Source organism: Dendropsophus ebraccatus, chromosome 2 (genome assembly GCF_027789765.1).
Source record: "Dendropsophus ebraccatus isolate aDenEbr1 chromosome 2, aDenEbr1.pat, whole genome shotgun sequence".
In the NCBI taxonomy this organism is placed as follows: domain Eukaryota; kingdom Metazoa; phylum Chordata; class Amphibia; order Anura; family Hylidae; genus Dendropsophus; species Dendropsophus ebraccatus.
Genome location: NC_091455.1, coordinates 31693350 through 31715106, shown reverse-complemented (window position 1 = coordinate 31715106; position 21757 = coordinate 31693350). Strand labels below are relative to the sequence as shown.

The window sequence follows — 21757 nt, the reverse complement described above, 5'->3', positions numbered from 1 at the left end:
ACTTGACATACTTCTCCGCTCAGGAAGAACATTAAACAAAGGAAAATAAATAAAAAAAACAATGATATAATAGCTTGGACAAGAAGCATGGGTTAGCCCTAAATGGGATGTTTAATGCAGGACTACTTGCTAAGAGGGTCACTGGGCACATTAAATCATAGCACAGGGTGCTGGGTGCTTGTCAGTACCACACCTTGATGAGCCAGATTGCCAAAACTAGTTGAAAAAGGCAAGAATAAAAATGCAAACAAGTTCCCAGCACAGATATTAATGGCAAATATACATAATTCCACCTCTGATCTGCCCCTATGTGGAAAACATGGGTCCCACCGACCAGAATCCAAGTAGAACATGGATACAGAAGAAGCTGTACACTCACTCCTATAAAGTGGATGTGCCATAAATACCAGTGATAGAAATACTCATTTACCCTTACATGTTTGCATTTGCAGCTGTCCAGATTTCTAGTCAAGGTGGTGTTCCATATTATTAACTGTTTGGCATGGGGTCCAGCATGACACTTATTTTCGGTATTTGAGAAATAAAGGTAAATAGAGGATCCTTGCCAGTTTGGCTTAACTGGGCCACCAAGGAAGCTTACCGATTACTTTGAGGGTCTGTCATTGGCCTACATATTTTTAAATCGTCAAAACCAAAAGGGAACGCTAAAAACTAGCACATAACATGGCTAATTTCTAAGAAGACAAAGGCACAGAATTACCTCTAGATGAGCCTATCCTGGAAAGTGAAGAGCGCCGAAAGGATGGATAACCAAAGTAGCTAATATCTTCTGAAAACATAGCATCAGCATCAATTATGACACTTGGGTGAGCAGAATGAATGTCAGCATCCAGCAGTGACATAAGATCCTCTATAAACACAAGGATCACAAGCCGTCATTAAGCAAAGTATGAAAACAGAATGCCATGAGACATTTCACTACAGTCACTAACGCCCAGAAACAAGGTCACGTATCCCACGACAAATTTGTACATAGACTGTGACCACATTTCAAGCGGGATCTCATTGCCCATTAAGATTCTGTTTTAGGAAACAAGGCCACCTCTAGTCGCGAGTAACTGACAGGTCAAAGAAGTCGACACTAACCTCCTGGTAAGTAGGATTCACTGGCTGTGTCGTCTCCATCATCACCATCTTCATCATCCCGGCTCAAGAGGTTGTTCACGGCCAAATTTACGTCAAGATTTGTCCTCTGTAGTTCTCTTATAATGACGCTTCGAGATTTTCCTTGCAGGACAACCTGTGCCTAAAAGTGGATAAGAAAGCCATGTAATGACCCATCAAAATCAGCCAAAAAACACAGAGGGGGGCTGCAGATATTTTAAGAACATTATGGGCAAAAGTGATAAGACGATATAACTAGGGATGGTCCGAACCCTCCGAGGTTCGGGTTCATATGAACCCAAACGCTCGGCATCAGATTCTCGCTGTCTGCCCGCTCCGTGCAGCGGGTGGATACAGCGGAAGGACAGCCTGGGAAACTGGGATACAGCCTATGGCTGTATCCCAGTTTTCCAGGCGGTCCTCCCGCTGGATCCGCCCGCTGCACGGAGCGGGCAGACAGTGGGAATTCGTACGAACCCGAACCGAACTCTGTTCGGACCATCCCTAGATATAACATCTAATGTTGTTCCTGATGAAGTACTTCAGAAGAATTCTCTCCTACTCTGTCTATGCAGTAGCCACAGAAGTATCAGAATTACATACTGTTATTTTAAAGGGAAACTATCAGTAGTTTAGAAGTATCTAACCTGCTATCTCCCTACAGCGCACAGGGTGCTGAGGATGAAGGCAATTTTTTTACCTTCATCCTCAGCGCTGCTTCTCTGCTATTAGGAGTTTAATTCCTATGCCAACTAGGGGTTTTAGTACACTGGGGGCAGGACTATACTTGTGTACAGTAGTGTCTTAGGGTCCATTTACACAGAAGGATTATCTGACAGATTATCTGCCAAAGATTTGAAATCAAAGCTAGGAAGAGACTATAAACAGATCAGGTCATAAAGGAAAGCCTGAGATTTCTCCTCTTTTTTAATCCATTCCTGATTTTGGCTTTAAATCTCTGGCAGATAATCTTGTCAGATAATCTTCCTGTGTAAATGGACGCTTAGCTGCATCTGTATGCATAGAAAAAGAAAACACGTTTATACAAAATTGTGCGCACCTTATCCTGTTGATACTGTGGATTGGGCATAACTACTTCAGATGGGAGAATCCATTTATTTGCTGCTCAACTAAAGTAAAACCAGCGACAAGGAAAAAAAATTTGCTAAATATTGAATTACCTGTGAAATAAGTTCTTCGGGTATCACTGAAGCTGGGATCACTGGTTGTGGTTGACTTCCCAGAAGTCCAGAGCCTCTGTCTCTCCCAGTGCGGATGACTCGGGTCTGTCTACGAGAATCTCTAGCACCTGCAGAAGAACGGCCAGAGGATCCACCTCCACTTCCACCTACACCAGAGCTCCAACGACTGCTAAAACAAGACAAAGAACACACAGGGACATATTCTTATTTGACATCCTTGAGACTACTCCAGTTTGCAAGTAAAGAAAAGCAAAGGTAGAATTGCCCTCCAGTCTGCAGCACTAAATAAGACTAAACAGAAGACTCATTTAGCAATACATCTATAAGTTGACTGGGCTACAGTTGAGATTAGCCACCATTGTGACACGCTTGGTGAAGCCTGGATTCGTCCAAAGTGATTGCAGGATTTCCTACACATATTGAACATACACGTTTAGTTTCCGGGAACAAAACAGAAATAGATATTTTCAGCCTTAACCCTATTATAACTTACCCAAGGGTGTTGCCTGCCAGTCTGCCCAGAGTCTCAGAGCCAGACAAAAACCAGGGAGAGTCACTAGTCCTGCCTGGCCTGGATGTCCTTCCTGCCCCTGAGCCACTGTTCAACTTTGAACTGAAAACAAAAAAAGGGCATATCAGTCAAAAATAAGGAAGAGAGAGAACCACCACCATCCGGGATGTCAATTACAAGCCTGGAACCCCAGGTACAAATAAATGCTCAAGGACTTGGTCTGGCAAGAAGCAAGCCTAAGCAACACCCTTGGGATCTTGGCAGGAGGATGCTCCCTATGTGGCAAAGCCATTGGACCACACAATCCATGCCTGCACCCCTATTTACATAGGGGTGGCTTTCTATATAGCATTTCTACTATTCTATACATAACATTTCAAGGAAATTTGATGTGTGTTTACAGCAGTGTGTGTCACAAGGAGACCCTAAAGAAAACCTGTCAGGGCCACAGGGCTTGATGGAAGCCCCCCCCAAAAAAATCAGACAGGTGAGGACAATAGTGTTATACATTGCTCTATGTGACTGCTATCCAGTCATGGGGGTGGGGATGAGGTAGCTTCCAATAACACTCACCACTCTCCTCTCCAGGCAATCTGGCTGTCAATCAAGCCATTCTGGGCAGGAGGAGGGTGCAGTGGCAATGACTGGAAGCCACAGCATCCTATTCCTATAACTTGATAGCATCAACAGTGCACCCAGTTTTTTTTCTCTCGAGCTATGCAGCATCAGAGCAAAGGAGAAAAGCGTTGGAATACTATTCTCACCTGTCAGGTCCTGAAACCACTTACATCACAGGAAACTTATAAGTGTCCATGTGGTTATAACTTTCAAAATCTAAAACAGTAGTTGTGATATAAAGCAAATTCACAATTTACATTATTATTATTATTAGTTATCATGGAAAACACGGCACTTCCTGTGTTCTAACTTTTTTTCCCCAAAGACACTTAATACAGAAAGTCCTGCGTTTCCCAGGTCATCTGAGCGCTCACAGAGAAGGCAAATCAAGTGACTTATGGACATTGAGCCGTGACTCTCTGTACAGGTCAGACTTCGTGTGTTTAATCTTTTTTTTCCAACAAGCTGAAGACTAAAAATCTGCCTTCAGGAGACTGGAGTTGGATTAGTATAGCTTTGTTTTACAACATAATAAAAAATAACAAATGTATATTGCAAATTTGCTTTATTTCACATCTGTTGATTTAGATTTTGAACATAATAACAGTGACACTTTAATACAGCTGGCAATACTGAGCATAATGGATCTGTCTTCTCCAAATATCCTAGCAAGTACCAATGGAAAGCATGCACAAGACAAGCCACCACTGCTTCTGTTTACATGTGGGTCCAAGCTACAGTGAACAGGGTATGGGCTGTAAACCTGTGTTAGATGCACATGAACTGTTTTGGATAAGTTTTTGCTTTTTTTCTCCTTATTTTATTCCAGTTTTGCAATAGCACATGTAATCACATAATGTGCTCTACTAGAGGGGTCTAGCTTCATACAATAGCATGAAGTTGACAACACACAGTGTAAGGGTCGTTCACACCCAAGTATAAGTGGCGGAATTTAAAGCACAGCCCGCGCTGCGGACATCACTTAATATTTAGCCTCACGTGCCTCTGCTCCGTGCCCAAAGAATTGACACGTCAATTCTATGGGCGGAGAGCGGAGTAGCGCAAGCAGTGCACTGAATCAATGCGACGGGCTGAATTTCAAGCGATGTTGGCGGTGTGGGCTCCGCTTAAAATTCTGCCACTTTGACTTAGTGTGAAAGGGCCCTAAGGCTAAATAGTACACCGTCATCTCAAATATTTATAAAGGAAAAAAAATGCATTTTAAAAAGTGTTACAACCCAGTAATGTAATGTACATGGGAAACAATGGAGGAGACCGTGTAATGTGTACAGTCTCACACCCTAACTAACTACAGCCATATTGAGGATGGGGCAGGACTTCAATATGCTGAAGAGGCACAGCTTCAATTAAGTATATATCAGTAAGAGCAATTATACATGTGGGAACCAATTCCCCTTCACAATAGCTACATATGGGGAAGAAAATTAAAAGTGGTCTTACCCATCATTATTTTCAGGTTTACTCAATTCTAATCTGTCTGGTTGGACTAAAAAGCCAATTCTGCAGATTCTTCCATCCTAATGAGGGAGAAAAGATCATTAAATCATTAGTGAGGATGGACAGCTGCATTCAGTCATTGACATGTAGAGACGCTGGATGACAGGCATACCTCCAGGAGGAAAGCAGCATGGTTCGGTCCAACCACACACTGTTTAATTGTTGTCTGCTCCAGTACATTCAGAGGCGGGTGGCTATGCAGGAAACAAAGCAAACTGTATTATACTCATGCTTTATGGTGCCTTTACTCAATTGGGAAAGCGTCCAATAAATACGTTTGGAAAATTTACAATCAGCATTTCAACATTGTTATGGAAAGGGGTCTCCTAGTTTAACATGCACAAGACTGAGTGGGAAGCATACACCATTTATTTTCATGGTTTCTTCTTTATGACCAGAACACAAGACAGAAAGCCCAACAGAAACCTTACAGAAGCCCAAGACATGTAGAGGTAAAACAGGTCTATAGGTGCAGCGTTTTGACTCTCTACAGCTTGGGGGCTATACAGAATCACAATGGTCTTATGTGCACAAACACTCAGTAAATTGTAGCTCCTAATACAAGCACAAAAGCAGTCAGCTGTCTCGTCTGATTACATTGTTCATTATGGCAGGCATCCTATTTAAAGTGATATCTGCTATACCAGTGTTTCTCAAATCCAGTCCTCAAGACCCACCAACAGGTCATGTTTTAAGGATTTCCTTAGTATTTCACAGGTGATATAATTACAACCAGTGCATCAGGTATTATCACAGGTGTTCTTTGTATGGGATATCCTCAAAACATGAACCTGTTGGTGGGGCTTGAGGACTGGAGTTGAGAAATCATGTACTATACAGTGCTACAGTTTAGAAATAAAGTTTCTGGATAAATATTTATATGACCTTTAGGTAAATCTCAAGGTAAGGGGGCATTCACACATTATATGAATATAGTCCGTACACAGAAGATGTGCTACAGACCGGATTCACAGACCTACCGCCATCATAATGATACACAATATACTGTGCTGACACTGCCGCTCCAGGAAGGTATACTACAGTTATTTTTAATGCAGAATAGGCAGCCACATAGGTTATGCTGCCCTCAAAATCGGGACAGACACACTGGTTTTGCAGACTGAACCTTACACCATGATACACTGTACGATTGAAAAAAAACTATACCAAAAAGTAGGTAGTGCAGGCCAGCACTGCAAGAGAAGAGTCAATGCAGCAGCTTTCCACCCGCCTATGTTTGACAAGTCTGTCAATCTACTAGTCATGTGTGCAGAGGTGACTCCTCTTCTGCAGCACTGGCCGTCCTGTTTGGGGGTAGTTTCCCCTAACCTACACTATATTATGCCGCCTTATGAGAGGGCAGTATAACCTACATGATGAGTGCAGGACAGAATCCTCAAGGTGTCGTCATGTCCTAAGCCACATACAGCCGTTATTGCACTGCACTTCTATTAACATGCATTGTTTTATTAATTTAATCTACTAAAAATTCTCACAGAACATATAGGTCCCCTACAAGGTCCCCTATAAGGGCCACACACACTTACCTGGTTAAGTTGTATTTATTCAATTTTTCTGAAACTTCTCTCAACCTAAAAATAAGTACATACATTTATTAGGTTGGATAGGGGAAAAGAAACACACACATGTTGCAATTTTAAAGAGGTTGTCCGGGATAAAACAATTGATAGCCTATAATCCATTGGGTGGGAATACCCAGCATCCCTGCCAGCTGTTCAGCAGCAGCACTACAGTAAGCACCATAGGCGGGTCAGGCCCCAAACTTCTTCATGATACTAAAAAACTCAATAGCTAGTCAGCAAACTAAAGGCAGCAGCTTGACAGGAACCAGCAAAGACTTTTGATCCTATTTAAGGGTGCCTTTACACGTACCGTATCGCTGCGTTTTTGGTGCGATTTTTACATGCGAGTTTTGATTTTCACATAAAAATCATGTGAAAATCAAAATGCGCATGTAAAAAACGCAGCGATACGGTACGTGTGAAGGTACCCTAAATTAACAAACAGTTTCACTGGTTAGAAAGCTTCATGCAAGGCACTTTCGGTCTATTACTATGTAACATCTGTGTTCTTCAGCGCCAGGACTGATGGCAAATATGATGTACAAGTTTCACTACTGCTCATCTGGTTCCCCACTTTTGCATCTTCTCTTTACTAAAAATTAATATTCTGTCTAATCCAATGATGTTTGATAGAGCCACATGGGAAGAACTCAGACTAAGTAGTGTGCAGCTTTTAAAAGTCCCCCCCCCCCCCCCCCTAAATTGATCTCCATAGGCAAGTGGTGGGGTACCTGCAGCCCTCTAGCTGTTGCAAAACTACAATTTCCATTATGCCTGGGCAGCTGTTGGCTGTCGAAGCATGGTGGGAACTGTAGTTTTGCAACAGCTGGAGGGCCGAAGGTTCCCTACCTCTGCCATCAGCTAATGTTTTCCATTGGAGTTAAAAGCATCACGCCCCGAATTCTATTCACAGGTTCTGGATTGTCACCACTGACAAGGATAAGGATTGTAGTTTATCCATCAAAGACTATGCACATTCCTGATGTATGTATGATCTGGGATCATGAGTCACGCTGCACTAAGATTCAATGCAGCATGCCTCTGCAAAGTGAGAGAAAGGAGGGGGGAGGATGGTCTAAATGTGACTGACTACCATATAGAACAGAGAGAGAAAAGGAAATAGAAGAATAGAAGACCCCCCAGAACAGAGCACACATGAGGAACTACGTTTCCATCTTTGGTGTAATTGAGCAACTGTTTTCAGTAACAACTTGTAATGGTCATATGTCGGCACAGATGTGTCAATGAGAAGCAGATGGATACATCAATATTTACATAATTACATAGAAAAGTGGTGTCGCATGCAGCCCTGGTTCAGTTCACATGTTTTAACCCCTTAATGACCACAATGTCTTGTCGGCGGGGCAAGTGTGGTCTGGCACTGGTCTCCTGTGCGGAATATGAAGGGAACTTGGATGTTGTATGAGAGCAAGACCCCTGCTCTAACTATCAAGAGCAGAGAAACCGTCCATCTTTGTAGTTTAATCCCTTAGGGCCAGTTCACACTGAGAAAGTGTGGCGGAATTTCAAGCAGAGGCCGTGCCGCGGATGCCGCTTGAATTTCAGCCTGTCTCATTGTTTCATTGGCATTTCTTGTGTGCCTCCGCTCTCAGTTCAAAGAATTGACATGTCAATTCTTTTAGCGGAGACACACGAGAAATCCCATTGAATCAGTTGGACAGGCTGAATTTTGAGTGGCGTCTGGTATGGGCTTCACTTAAAATTCCACCACTTTTCCTCACGGCGAATCGGCCCTTAGATGGTGTGGTCAAAGTGTGGACTGTGGAGAATAAGCGGTTTCCAGACTTTTGTCACCCCATCACCACCAGGCTGATACAATCGGTGAGATGCAGATTATTTTCTATGGCAGCAGGGGGTCTAATGAAGCCCCAGGTAAGCCATATATTAATGATTACTCAGTTCTGTCTATGGCAAGGCTGGTTAGATTGCCCATCAATGTTATGTTGACAGGATATTAGACCACACAATACTAGAAGTACAGTGTATTATATCAGCCATCTAAAGGTTGCATTTCAAAGTCTCCTTGTGAAACTAATAAAAAAATTTTTAATTTAGAATAAATTTTTTTTTACATACATACGTACATATGTACATATAAAAACACCCCATCCCGAAAAATACAACTACACAGTTTTCACTCACAAAAAAAAAAAAAAAACACAACAACATTTGTTGTTATCACTGCATCCATAAAGACCTGACTTATCCCATTATCCCACCTGGTGGACACTATAAAAATGATAAAATTACATCAGACCTGAAAATTACATCAGACCTGACTTATACAATCAAAAATGTATATGTTCCTAAAGACCTAAAAAAATTAGAAGGTTCAACTTCAATGGCAACGATTAAAAAAAAAACTAAGAAAGTTGCTTGGTCATGAAGGGGTTAACACTATTATCAGTGCATAGGGTGAATGCACCCAAAGGGCTCAAGTGACCTGATACGTGGTATACAACATGGAGGTAAGCAACCCCATAAGTTTTATTTTTTTTTTAATGCGCAGAAAAGCACAGGAAATACTTCTGATGTAATCCTTAATTCTACACTCTGTACAGTCACACATCTAGTAATTAAAAAATAAAAAAACACGCTTTTTGTGCTCATTATGCAGATGAATCCTCTCAGCAGAGTTCCTATGAGGACGCCGGCGCACCACAGGAAGCAGCCCGACAGCTCCAGACTTCTGTGCACCAGCTCACAGCCACGCAGCTGCCAGGAGGATCAATGAACAGGTCCCAAAATGCCTGTCAGCAGTAGGAAATCTTTAGGCACGTAGGCCACCACTCTCCCAGAGTTTGTTTTATTCCCAATAACTGGGTACACAGTGTATTTTAGCATGTATACAGATGAAGGTGGATACAGTGCCTGCTCCTGGGAAGAAAACCAGATGACGCTCAGATCATACAACAATCCATAAAAAGGGGAGTAACACTGAAACTTTCCCAATAATGCTTTCTTAGCGATATAGTAGCATACTGGCCAAATAAAACCAAGGGGGGAAAAAGAACACACATCCTGATCTACAGAGCAAGGACTTTATGAACACAGCTTGAAGTCACTGTACCACCAGGCCCAGGCTGAAGCACTGGAGGCAGGCCGACCCACCCTTAGTGGGAGGAAACCCCCGCCCCTCTATGATAGGGTTCCATTGATTCTAATGGAGTCACGTCATGGAGGGACTGGAGTTTCTTCCCACTAAGGGTGCGTTGGCCGCCTCCAGTGCTTCAGCCTGGGCCTGGTGGTACAATCACTTTAATAAGGGTGCCTTCACACCTACCGGATGCGCAGCGGGTCTCACTTCTGCGGATTTGTAGCGAGAACCGCTGCGGATCCGGTACCATTCACCCCTATGATAGCACATACTCGCAGCGTGATTGACATCCCGCTGTGAGTATGTGCTTTAACCCCCCGTCTGTCCACAGCCCCCATCGCCGGCCGCATCAGCCCATCCCCGGCCGCATCCTGCAGCCTGCCGCCGCCCGCATGCCCGCATCCCCCCATCCCCGGACGCATCCTGCAGCCCGCCGCCGTCCGCATCCCCCCATCCCCGGCCGCATCAATCCCGCTGCGAGTATGTGCTATCATAGGGGTGAATTGATACTGGATCCACAGCTGATCTCGCTGCGAATCCGCAGAAGTGAGATCTGCTGCGGATCCGGTAGGTGTGAAGGCACCCTAACATGATCAGGAAGGTTCCCATTTTCCAGCTGATTAGTAGGGTTCATAGTAGTATCATTCTGCTCCACCGCTGGTTTTCAGGCCGCCCAACAGTTTGTTATGTCTCTTGCAAAATATAAAATTATTCAGAAAGGACCGGATGACCCCTTTAACTGGTCATGCACAAAAAAAGGATCTTAAACTTCTTGAAAGAAACATTGACAACCTCTGAAGACAAGAGTGATCAGAGGCTTTATGCATTCTAGACCATACAGAACTACTTGCTCCTACATTTTTAAAAAAGATTCCTGGAACCACAACTGTGCAAAGGAAAGCTGTGTAATAAAACGTGTATCCAAAACCAGATAGGTGGCATTACGAGAATGGGACATGGCAAGGACGCCAGAAAGACAATATTACAAGTTATAAAATAGACCCAGTTACAGAAATATCTGCCAACACTCAAATGGTAACAGCCAAAACAAACCCCACTAAAACAGTACGATGGCTGAGCAGATCTACACACTCCATACCCTCCAGAGAGATAGCAAAACCTGTGCCAAGTCTAAATCTGTACGAAGGAAGCTACGCTGTACAATGTAAACCAGGGCACAGCCATCGGCAGCACCATTACTTTACAGAGAAAAGACGAGACTATATCCTCCCCATGAAGCAGGACATGTTACGGCTAAAGCTTCTGTCCAGCTTTTAAACACATATGACTCGCGTTAAGGAACCTTAAAGGGAACCTGTCACCCCCTGTACCGGGGTGACAGGCTCCCGACCCCCCGTTAGAGCCCCATATACTTACCTAATCCCGCTGGGTCCCGCTTCTGGAGGTGGTCGGGTGACAGATCTCAGCCGCTGCAGCCCGGCACGCGCGCTGAGAGATGAGTCCAACACCCATAGAGAATGACAGGAGAGTCCAGCGCTCCGTCATTCTCTATGAGCGTTGGACTCACCTCTCAGCGCGCGCGCCGGGCTGCAGCGGCTGAGATCTCCGTCACCCGACCACCTCCAGAAGCGGGACCCAGCAGGATTAGGTAAGTATATGGGGCTCTAACGGGGGGTCGGGAGCCTGTCACCCCGGCACGGGGGGTGACAGGTTCCCTTTAAATTGTTTCAGGTTTCCAAAGGAATATCCATCTGAAAGGATCTTACAATTATTACTTTACGATCGGAAGAGGTCGATTGGAAGAGGTTGCTTACATGGTGCTTAAAAGGTGAGCGGAGGACACAGTATAACGACACATTGCCCATTCTTGAGTCACATCATATTCCTAAGGATAACACATCCCAATGACTGGCACACAGTGCTGGTTATATAGACAGCAGCAACAAGAAGTAGGTTGACCCTAAAGATTAGTGGAATATAAGTCTATCATGTACAAAAACAATTCCCATCTGCCAGCTGTCCTTGGAAGTAACAGACAAGGATGTACTTGGAATCAATCAGACTCCATAATAAGTCAGTGGGGTCTGTTGGGTGCATACTAGGACAGATGCAGTATAGCATTGTGGCATTTGCGCACTGGAAAACATAAGAGTTAAAGGCTGGATTCACATAAGCAATATTTCATGCCAAAGCTAGTAGTCAATCCAAAAGAAAACAAATTTTTTTTTTTTTTATAAAAGACTTTTTTGGGTTCACTCCTATGTTTGGCTTAAAAAAAAAAAAAAAAAAAAAATGTACATATGACTCCAGCCAGATGCAGAAACAGAACATTCAGTCCTAATGTCCGTTATAGAAAAAAACATTTTTATACACTGGTGAATTGTGAATAAACCTGAATAACCAGGGCACAGTCACCTGTTCAGTTTTATCGTACGCTGCAATGTGGGCAAGTCCTTATCCATCATACATGGAAGGACACTCAGGGAAATATGGCACGGGCTCAAAAGCTGAGCCCACTCCACGGATGACGGGTGTTTTTCTGTTTGAAAGTTTTTATTAGAATTTTTCAATAAAACAAGCCAGGTATATCATAAGGGCCTCTTCACACCTAGTAAAACAGGTGGAATTCCGCAGCAAAGGCCCCGACAAAGACTCCTCTCAGAATCCTGCCTCAGTGTCAATGGGAAGCCCTGTGCACCTCCACTTAAAGAATTGATGTGTCAATTCTTCGAGCGGAGGTGCACAAGGCTTCCCATTGACACACTGAGGAAGGCGGGATTCTGAGCGGAGTCTGTTCCGGGGCCTTCACTGTGTAATTCTGACCGTTTTACTAAGTGGGAACATATCCTAAGGGTGGAAATACAAAGTATACAATCCGTTCCAAATGGGACAGATATAAACACAAAGGAAAAGCATAGTGATAAACAGTGATGAACAAAATGGCAAAGAAAACATAACTCAGCATCCACTATACTAGTAGTATTCATATGGTTAGGCCAGGGCCACACTTATTTATTTATTTTTTTAATACAAACAGACAAAATAAGTGATCCTACATCAGGAAATGGGGCTTAGGGGCTTCGCTGAATGTTGGGCGTCCTAAAACACTTCCCAAAATTTTTTTTATGGATGTCACATCCATGACATCCGTAAATATCACGGATCAAAGCTATGCAAACTAGTACTATTCACATTTTACGGGAACGGATGATTTTCCACTGAGAAAAAAAAATAGCAAGAGGTTTTACAGCTCAGAAAAAAAAAAAAAGTTTGACTATACAAGACCTCATGCACTTGGGATAAATTCTTTCGTATCTCACGGTGTCACTGCATGTTAAATGTGTAGTCTGCAAAGGGGAAGAATTTTGAATCCTGCTAGATATCAGAAAAAAAAGAAAATGTGTGAAACGGAACCTCATTCAGAACTATGCAACTCACAATATGGTTTTGTTTAGCATATAATATTGAGGGCCAAAACTCAATAAAACCCAACCAATAGGGTGCTTGGGGCCTTACTGACAGCCTAAACCCCTTCTCTACTGTGGAAACCTCTGGAGGTTCCTTATTGATGTACCCAACAATGACGGGTAGTCAAAACTTTTCCCTAATGTAAAATGCCAATTAAAAGTTACAAAAAAAAAAAAAAAAAGGGATAAATGCATTAAAGTATTAATATACAATTACAGAACATATAGCAAATGTTCCTGTGACAGCTGTACAATGCATAGCTAAAAGTAGATAGGTATACTCCGAGCCCAGAAACAAACAAATCACAGGCAATAAGCGGCTGTAATGTAATTACTTGATCCGATGTTACATAAACGGCATCTCCAGTTACGGGTACGATGCAACTGCTGTTACATAGGACCCTGCAGACACCAGTCACATCCATGAGGCTGGGACACTTACAGGCAGCACGAAAATGTGTCACCAGGTCAGAGCACAGAAAAATGCTTCCAGGCCAAAGGGTGAGGAGGCACCAGCTCCATTCATGTATCCACAGCTGAGGGAATCTACTGGGGAACAGTATCACTATGTAGACACTAGAATACACAGTAAACAGGCAGCATTCACTACTACAAATATCCCAGACCTTCATCTGTATGGACAAACCCAGAAAATGGCCACATGAGTATCTTCTCATCTGCCGCTCTCCAGCTATTGGAAAACTACAACTCCCAACATGCCCCGTAAAACTAAATACTGGAGTTTAAGTTTTACAAAAACTTCAGCACGCTAGGGAAGGTAGTGCGCCTAGAAAGGTTTGGCCTTTAAGACAAGCCCGTTCACATCTATTAGAGGCAATGCTAAAATCGCTCAATATACTACAATTAAAGAAAATAATAGCATATAATGAAAGGCTATAGACTTCTATAGACCCCATTTGAAGGGGTTATACAGAAATAGAAACACATGGGCTACTTTATACCCTAAAACAGTGCCAACCTTGTCCTCAGTCTGTGTGGCATTGCATTTCAGTCGGGGAAAAGTTGTAATAACGCACACAGCCTGAGGACATTCGTGGCACTATTTCTGGAGGAATGAAGCCATCTTTTTCTATTTCTGCATAATTCCCTTTAAGTCATCGGGGTTTGTTCATTCACATGATGGATGACATGACCTTCATTTCTGTTTCTTTGCAACTACAGCAGAACAAAACAGAAATTAAGTAGTAAATGCAAATAGACCTACATCCCACAACAGGGGAAAAAACAACTCAATAGCTTCATATATAGTATCAGGATGAATCCTCACTGCCAACTCATCCACATTTACTAGTAATCCACCTGAATTACCAGCAAAATACAGCCCAACTGGCATAGTGCCCCTCTGCCATCCAACGCCCAGGGCTGAAGACGTCAAAGCATAACATAAGATGCTACAACTGAGCCAAAAACATCTGGTCTCTTCAGAAGCATTGAGACATCACATGACAACGTAGGCAATGTGCCCGAGGCACGTGAGCACATGACTTATAAAGTGTCAACCTGACAAACGCTGAAGAATAAGAATATATAACAGTCCTCCACCCTCCTGTCCGCATTATCTCTACATGAACTGGTAGACTACCGACAGCATCAGGATGGCAGTATCAACGTCAAACTTATTTCCTGAGATTTTAGTCCCACAAAAAAAAAACTACAACAATACTAGACAATAGACAATACTACAACAAATTATTATAAGTTGTGGCTGTTGCAAAACTACAACTCCCAGCATGCCCCAACATCTTTTAGCCGCCAGGTTCTGGTGGGAGTTGCAGCTTTGGAATAGCTGGAAAGCCACAACTAGAAGAGCATTGCTGCATACTGTGCACCTCCCGGGGAGCACAAGTTAGTATATTCCTGAATATAACCTCCAGCAGGTAAAGAAGTCTCCAGCTGACGGCTCCTGCTGCACAAGAACAAATGACAAACCTGAGGACTGGCTGCTAAGAAGCTGCGAGCAATGTGTTTTCCTTTAGGCTTCCGTGCTCTAATAGCAGAAGGCTCTTTCTAATCCAGATAATAAACGTGCGGTGGGGAAAGGCATGAGATGCAATTTCCTAACACAAGCTAGGCACCTTAACTCAGCAGAAAGCTAGATGGCTCAGAGCAGAGTGCATGGAGACTGCAGGGAGGCACACCAGGCCCTGTGGCTATTACACAGCACCATAGTGAAGAACAGTAATAGTCCTTGCAGGAAAAAATAAATACTCACCCTGTGATCAGCTACATACAGGGCACCCAGCTACTTATATTGGCAAACATTCCTCCTCCTGTGACCGTATGGGTAGATGTACTGCCATCTCATGCAGTGCTAGGAATTGCTATTACTTTATGATCAGTGGGGGGGTCTGACTTCTTGGACCTTCATCAAGCCTGAGAAAAATAAGGGGCTACAATGCTTGTTCAGCTTCTCTACTGATTTCCTCTGCAGAGCAGCCTCCCATCCAGCCACCATAAAGAGAGTCAGCGATATGCAATCACTTCATAAGATACTACTTTAGGTTATGTTCACACAACGCAAGTTTCAAAATAATCATGGCCGTTGTTGCCATATTGCAACAGCAGCCATGATTACTACAGAACTTACGTAGTGCTGCCATCTATGGAATCCCGGCCAAAGCATATACACATAGTATACATTCTGGCCGGGATCCAAAGCGCTGCCGCAAAAAACTGACATGTCAGTTTTCTGCAGCGACTATTCATTGAATAGCCGCCGCAGAAAACCTGTAAGTGCACACAGTGAAGTGAGCAACTCCGCCCGCACGCTCCATTGCGTGCAGCGGGGTATTTGGATGCGGGGGCACACTGATGCCACCGCATCCGAATTCAGCAGCGAAGTTCAACCGGCTGATGCTGCGGTACCGGCCGGGGTGATCTTATCTGACAACGGTCGTTCCGTGACCTGGCCACGGAATGGCCGGTGTCTTACGCCATGTGAACATGGCCTTAGGGTGAATTCACAGGCGGCAGATTAATTGCAGATTTCTACAACTTACCAATAAATCTGAAATTCTCCCAATCAGATAAATGGAACTAATATGTAGTTGTGCAACAACTCTGCTGTGTGTGAACACTCCCTCAGGGGGTACTTTTCCATACCCCAAGGTAGTACAGGCTTAGAATCCTATCACACGGTGACTTTCTGTAAGCGAGTGCCGATGATCTAGATCGGCACTCACCGAGTCCATACACTGCTGGATAATTGGGCAGCAAGGACATGGATAGCAATGTCAGTGCAGCCTTTGTATTTAAAGGGAACCTGTCACCCCCCGTGCCGGGGTGACAGGCTCCCGACCCCCGTTAGAGCCCCCTATACTCACCTGATCCCGCTTCTGGATTCGGTCGGGTGACGGAGATCTCAGCCGCTGCAGCCCGGCGCGCGCGCTGAGAGGTGAGTCCAACGCTCATAGAGAATGACGGAGCGCTGGACTCTCCTGTCATTCTCTATGGGTGTTGGACTCATCTCTCAGCACACGCGCCAGGCTGCAGCAGCTGAGATCTCCGTCACCCGACCAGATCCAGAAGCGGGACCCGGCGGGATTAGGTGAGTATAGGGGGCTCTAACGGGGGGTCGGGAGCCTGTCACCCCGGAACGGGGGGGTGACAGGTTCCCTTTAAAAAAGGCAGCTCTTGGCACTGTGTGAAGTCACAGGCCGCTTAGCCAATAACGGGGAAAGTGCCGTAGCGCTGTCCTGATGATTGGCTAAACAGCCTGTCACTTCAGACAGTGCAGTCTAGATTTATCTAACCTGCTGATAGTTCCCCTTTAATTGCAGCATTCTTGGAATCAATGAGGTTCCTGGACGGTCGACCTCTGCCTATAAGACACTCAATGAAAGGTCTTTAAATGACGCCAACACAATAAATAGCAGATTATGCAATACATCATATTAAAAAAAAAAAAAAGGTTTGTTAGCGGAAAGATCAGAAGGAAAATGGAAGTTACTTTACTAAAAAAGTAGTAGATGCTTGGAACAAACTTAACGTGGATGTGGTAGATAACTGTACAAAAACAATGTAAAGCTGCCTGGGATAAACATATATCTTAAGATAATAAGAAGGGAAACACTAAGAGGGGAGACTAAATGGACCAGGTGGTCTTTTTCTGCTGACAATCTTCTAGATCAGGGATAGGGATCCTTCAGCCCTCCATGGTGCCTGGAAAGCCGAATTGTTTTGCAATAGCTGGGGGGCCGAAAGTTTCCCACCCCTGTTCTAGTGCTCTCTTTTTAGCAGATCTTCCTAATAGGCTCATAAGCAACCTTGTGCTAGAATGTCTAATGGCCATATTAAAGCACATGGAGACAGCATGCCACGTCAAAAATACACATTACCAATGTAACACTAACTGTGTAATCATACACATTAAGAGTATATTCACATGGGACAGAAAGTAGGTTTTCTGTAGCTGAAAAATAATAATTCATTGGGTGGAAAATACAAGGTGGCAAAAAGTCAGAAGATATTTGTCATTTGTTCTTCACCTTTCCCTTTTGTCTTGTGCCAATATCTAACAACAAACTCACATTGTTCCACAAAGTTTGATGAAACTGCTTTGATGCAGTACATGACTGGAATCCATCAGGGATGCCTACAGATGCTGGAGGACTGTGGCAGGCCCGATTCAATTCAATAGCCTGAACACAGTCACCTAGTGACCCTATTCATGCTACTTCCTGATGCCATACGGTAATATAATGGGAGTCAAAAGTGTGCATCAGCGGGGATGGGGAACCCTTGGCTCTCCAGCTGTTGCAGAACTACAATTCCCATCATGCCTATGGGAAGCCGCCAGGCACTAGGTGACTACATTCAGGCTACTGAAATAAATGAGGCTTGCTGTACTCCATCACAATCTCTTTTTTGACAAGATACCAATGAAATACTGCATAAAGGTAACATAAACTAAACATACAATGTCAAAAGTCTCTCCTGCAAAGCACAGACCACAGAGGAACCTACCAACATCCGTCAGACAAAACTGTTCCATCATACACGGTTGTAAAAGCTTATACATGATAGATCACTGTAGGTACCACCTCATACATTATCCCATGACAGAGTAATTCCACAGACTGAGGTGGAGAGAGATAGCAGGACCCCCACTATCAACAGAACAGAGATGAATTGCTCCTAACTAAATGGAGCAGCAGCGCCATGCTCGACCACCACTTCATTCACTATCTAGAGGACATGCAAACATGGCCAAGTGCTAAACCCTGCCTTGTGAAGCCAGAGTAAGATTACAGCGGGGCTTGAGCATGCGCACTATCGCTCCACTAGTAGTAGATTTCTAGGCGCGGCACATTTCTATTGTGCGGCAGAAGAACGGACGCAGTGCCCTAAGATACTTGGGAGCCGTTTCGATTAAGGGTTGGTTCACATGTACCAGATTTCACGCTGCGGAATCCACTGGGATTACCGGTCCTGTCTGAGTAGGTTTACATACTCACAGTGGAATTTTCATTCAGCTGCGAGTATGTAAACCCCAGACCCCCCAGGTAAATACTTTACCTGTCCCCGCTCTGGCCTGTTCCTGTGGCTCCTGTCTCCATGACGTCCCGCTGGGAGTGGCTGCGGCGGGACGGCACACTGATTGGCTCCCAGCGGGACATCAGGGAGCCGGAAGCCACGGAAGGAGGCATGGGTTAAGTATTCACTGGTCATCGGTGGGTTGAGGGGGACAAGGTTTAACCGGCTGCAAGTATGTTAACCCATACAAGCTGACAGTACCAGAAACCAGCAGCAGATTTTGTTGCGGAATCAAAATGTGAAATCCGCTGCAATTCCAGTACGTGTGAAGCTACCCTAAGGCCTAAATTACAGCGAAGAGTCAAACTATTTCTTTGTTCCTGGCATGATACTGATACATCATACTAGGTAGGGAAACACTCCATTACAGGCTTTCCCGTCCATAGCCTCCATAATATACAAACGTGAGAATAAGCCCTTATTCACACGTTCAGTGATTTTTCAGGTCCGCTATCTTTAATCCATGACCTGTGAAATATGGTCCGTAATTGCATCCGTAGATGCAAAAAAATGTTGACCAAAAAAAAAACAAAAAAAAAAACACTAGCATGCTTAGATGAGATCCGCATTTTTCATGGACGTCTTGGATGTCACAACTGTGACAAACACCAATCCCATAGACTTCTATTGGCTAATCCTCCGCAATTTTCATCAGCACTATTTTTTCACGGCAACGTGTAAGACCTAAGGGGTACCTATCATGACGGACCGCTACAAGATAAGCGGCAAATTCCTATGTTAGGGTATGTTCACACTGAGCAAATGTGGTGGAATTCCCCAAGAGAACTCTCCACCACAGAATCCCGCCTGACTCAGTGTCCCACAGTATCTCTATGGGACATCTCCAATTAGAGATACTGTGGGATTTGCTCAGTGTGATTTGCTCAGTGTGAACATACGCGTAAACAGCAAGTTCGGGTCTCCTTGGATACTAACATGCAATGGAATCATAATGCGTACAGCCCCCCCACCCTGAATCTACTGGGGATCTTGTGCATTAAAGTCTCATTGCATGTTGGGACCGAAGGAGACCTGAACTTGCTGTTTAGGGCTGGGTTCACACTACGAAATCCGCGTGGCTAAGTTCGGGCGGATTCCGACGCTCGGACCCACTCATGGCGGAGCGCATGTCCGCCCATCCCATAGACCCATATTCACCCGTCCCATAGAACAATTAATCGTGGTGGTACCGGTGGTCAACCTTCCACTAATCACCAGGTTATCCAATATCCTATGGACAAGGGACAACATTTCATATTTCAACATTCCAGAGAAAATCAGTAGTGGCACTCACCCATAGGTTCTAGACACTTTTATGTCAACAAAGGCAGGTAACAGACAAATACAGTGCAATCCAGAGAGCTACGAATCGTTTCACGCTACACACACCTTAACGAGCTCAATGAGCACGTTGAAGTGCGTGTATGTAGCATTAAAAAATTTGTAGCTCTTTCTGTGGATTGCACTGTATTTGTCTGTTACCTGCCTTTGTTGAAATAAAGCGTCTAGAACCTATAGGTGAGTGCCGCTACTGACTCTCTGTTTGGAGCGACGAATTGTGACTAGAGAACAGCCCCCCTGATGGCGGGATAGACTGTGGGCTTCGTGTGCTTAGCCCCTGTTCGCACATTTAGTGACTGGAGTGCCCGCATACACACTAGCGCATCTGTGATTTTATATTTCAATACATCCTTTAATATAATCTAAACCAGCGTCCCTAAACAATAGCACTGCGGCTATTGTCAAACTACAACTCCCATCGTGCCAAACCCCGATCTGATCCAACTACCAACAGTATAAATAATTCTAAACAACCAGAAAGAACGAATAACGGCCGCAACAAAGACGAAACTCAGCCTTAATGCCAAGAACAATAGGCAAAAGGCGTAAGACTGAGCGTCCGTTGGGTCTTTTGTAACGTCAATGATTTTATGCAACGTCCCGACCGTTAGCGTCTTAAAGGCGTTGGGTGATTCAGACGCCAGCGGTATGAAGTATCCATAAGAAGTCAAGGGACGGCAAATGCGGCCACCACACCTAGGTTATAGTAAGATTGTCCTCTAAAGTGGCACAATTCCTACGATGGGTCATGTGACGGCGGTGGCGGACACATGGCAGCACCAGCATGGCTGCCCATCTCCATGGTGGGGCCCCTGGTAGAGCAGATGGCACTCCCCATCAGGGTCACACTCTGGGCACATAGGCCTCCATGTGCTGGGGCCCGGCCGCCCCTTTGTCACGTTTCCCTCCCCGGTTTCCATGGCCGGTATGGCGGGATGTGAGGCCTGAGGCCTCGGCCTAGAGCAGCGCCCCCCTCCCCCGCCGTGCCGAGCCTCCATTACCGGTCATTGAGCTGGTCCTCGGTGCCAGGCAGCGGATGTACCACGAAGTGTATGGACGTCATGGCGGAGACAGCCCGGGGGCCCCGCCGGGGAATCCCGCTCCGTGAGGGAAATTAACACGAGTGAGGAGAAAAAAAAAAAAAAAAGAAAATGTCTGCGGACTCCCGTGCGAGGCGGAGCTGCGCCCTCTGCTCCTTCACTACCACACAGCGACGGCTTCTCGTGTGCAGCCTCCCCCGCCGTCCGGACTCACAGCCTCTCCGTGACAGGAAAGAGAAAACAACGAGCGGACTTCAAAAAACGGCGGAGAAACGGCGGCACCTCTAACACTCCGCCGCCATCTTGCAGACTCCCAGCAGTTTGTCTCCCTCCTCTCTCCGGGGGCCTGAGTGCTGGATGTAAACTCGTCGCTGATTGGTTCAAATCAGAGACTGCCCGGCCGGCAGGGAGGGTCTTGTAACACGTTCTGCTATTGGCCTGAAGGTAAACTGAGCGCCTGGCAGGTGGTACGCATGCGCGAGTTTTCTTCGCCCTGAAGCGGGAGGGAATCACGTGTTCATCAACGCATGCGCAGTGCAAGGTGTGGGCTTGTAGCGTGTTTGTGGAGTCCAGAGCAGCTTAGTTATGTAAGTTTTTTTTTAATGCCCTTAGTTTTGAGGGTAATGACCTCATAGCTTTATTTTATATAGTAACAGATGAGGACACATAGTTCTCTCAATAAAACTGCAGGCATTACATGGCTGAACTGTTGGGGTA

At 44.8% G+C, this 21757-nt stretch overlaps 1 protein-coding gene across 1 annotated transcript in view; it reads right to left on the bottom strand.

The window, feature by feature from the left end:
• The window catches only part of UBR5 (ubiquitin protein ligase E3 component n-recognin 5), a 72663-nt gene extending 51199 nt beyond the window's left edge, over positions 1-21464 (bottom strand). The window contains exons 1-8 of the mRNA XM_069957279.1: positions 21002-21464; positions 6522-6566; positions 5087-5168; positions 4918-4994; positions 2821-2940; positions 2307-2496; positions 1108-1267; positions 722-871 (exon numbers count right to left, since the gene is read on the bottom strand). Of these exons, the coding sequence (XP_069813380.1) occupies positions 722-871; positions 1108-1267; positions 2307-2496; positions 2821-2940; positions 4918-4994; positions 5087-5168; positions 6522-6566; positions 21002-21063 (886 nt within the window). The 5' untranslated portion in view covers positions 21064-21464. The remainder of the gene's footprint in view (positions 1-721; positions 872-1107; positions 1268-2306; positions 2497-2820; positions 2941-4917; positions 4995-5086; positions 5169-6521; positions 6567-21001) is intronic.
• Positions 21465-21757: the final 293 nt, after the last annotated feature.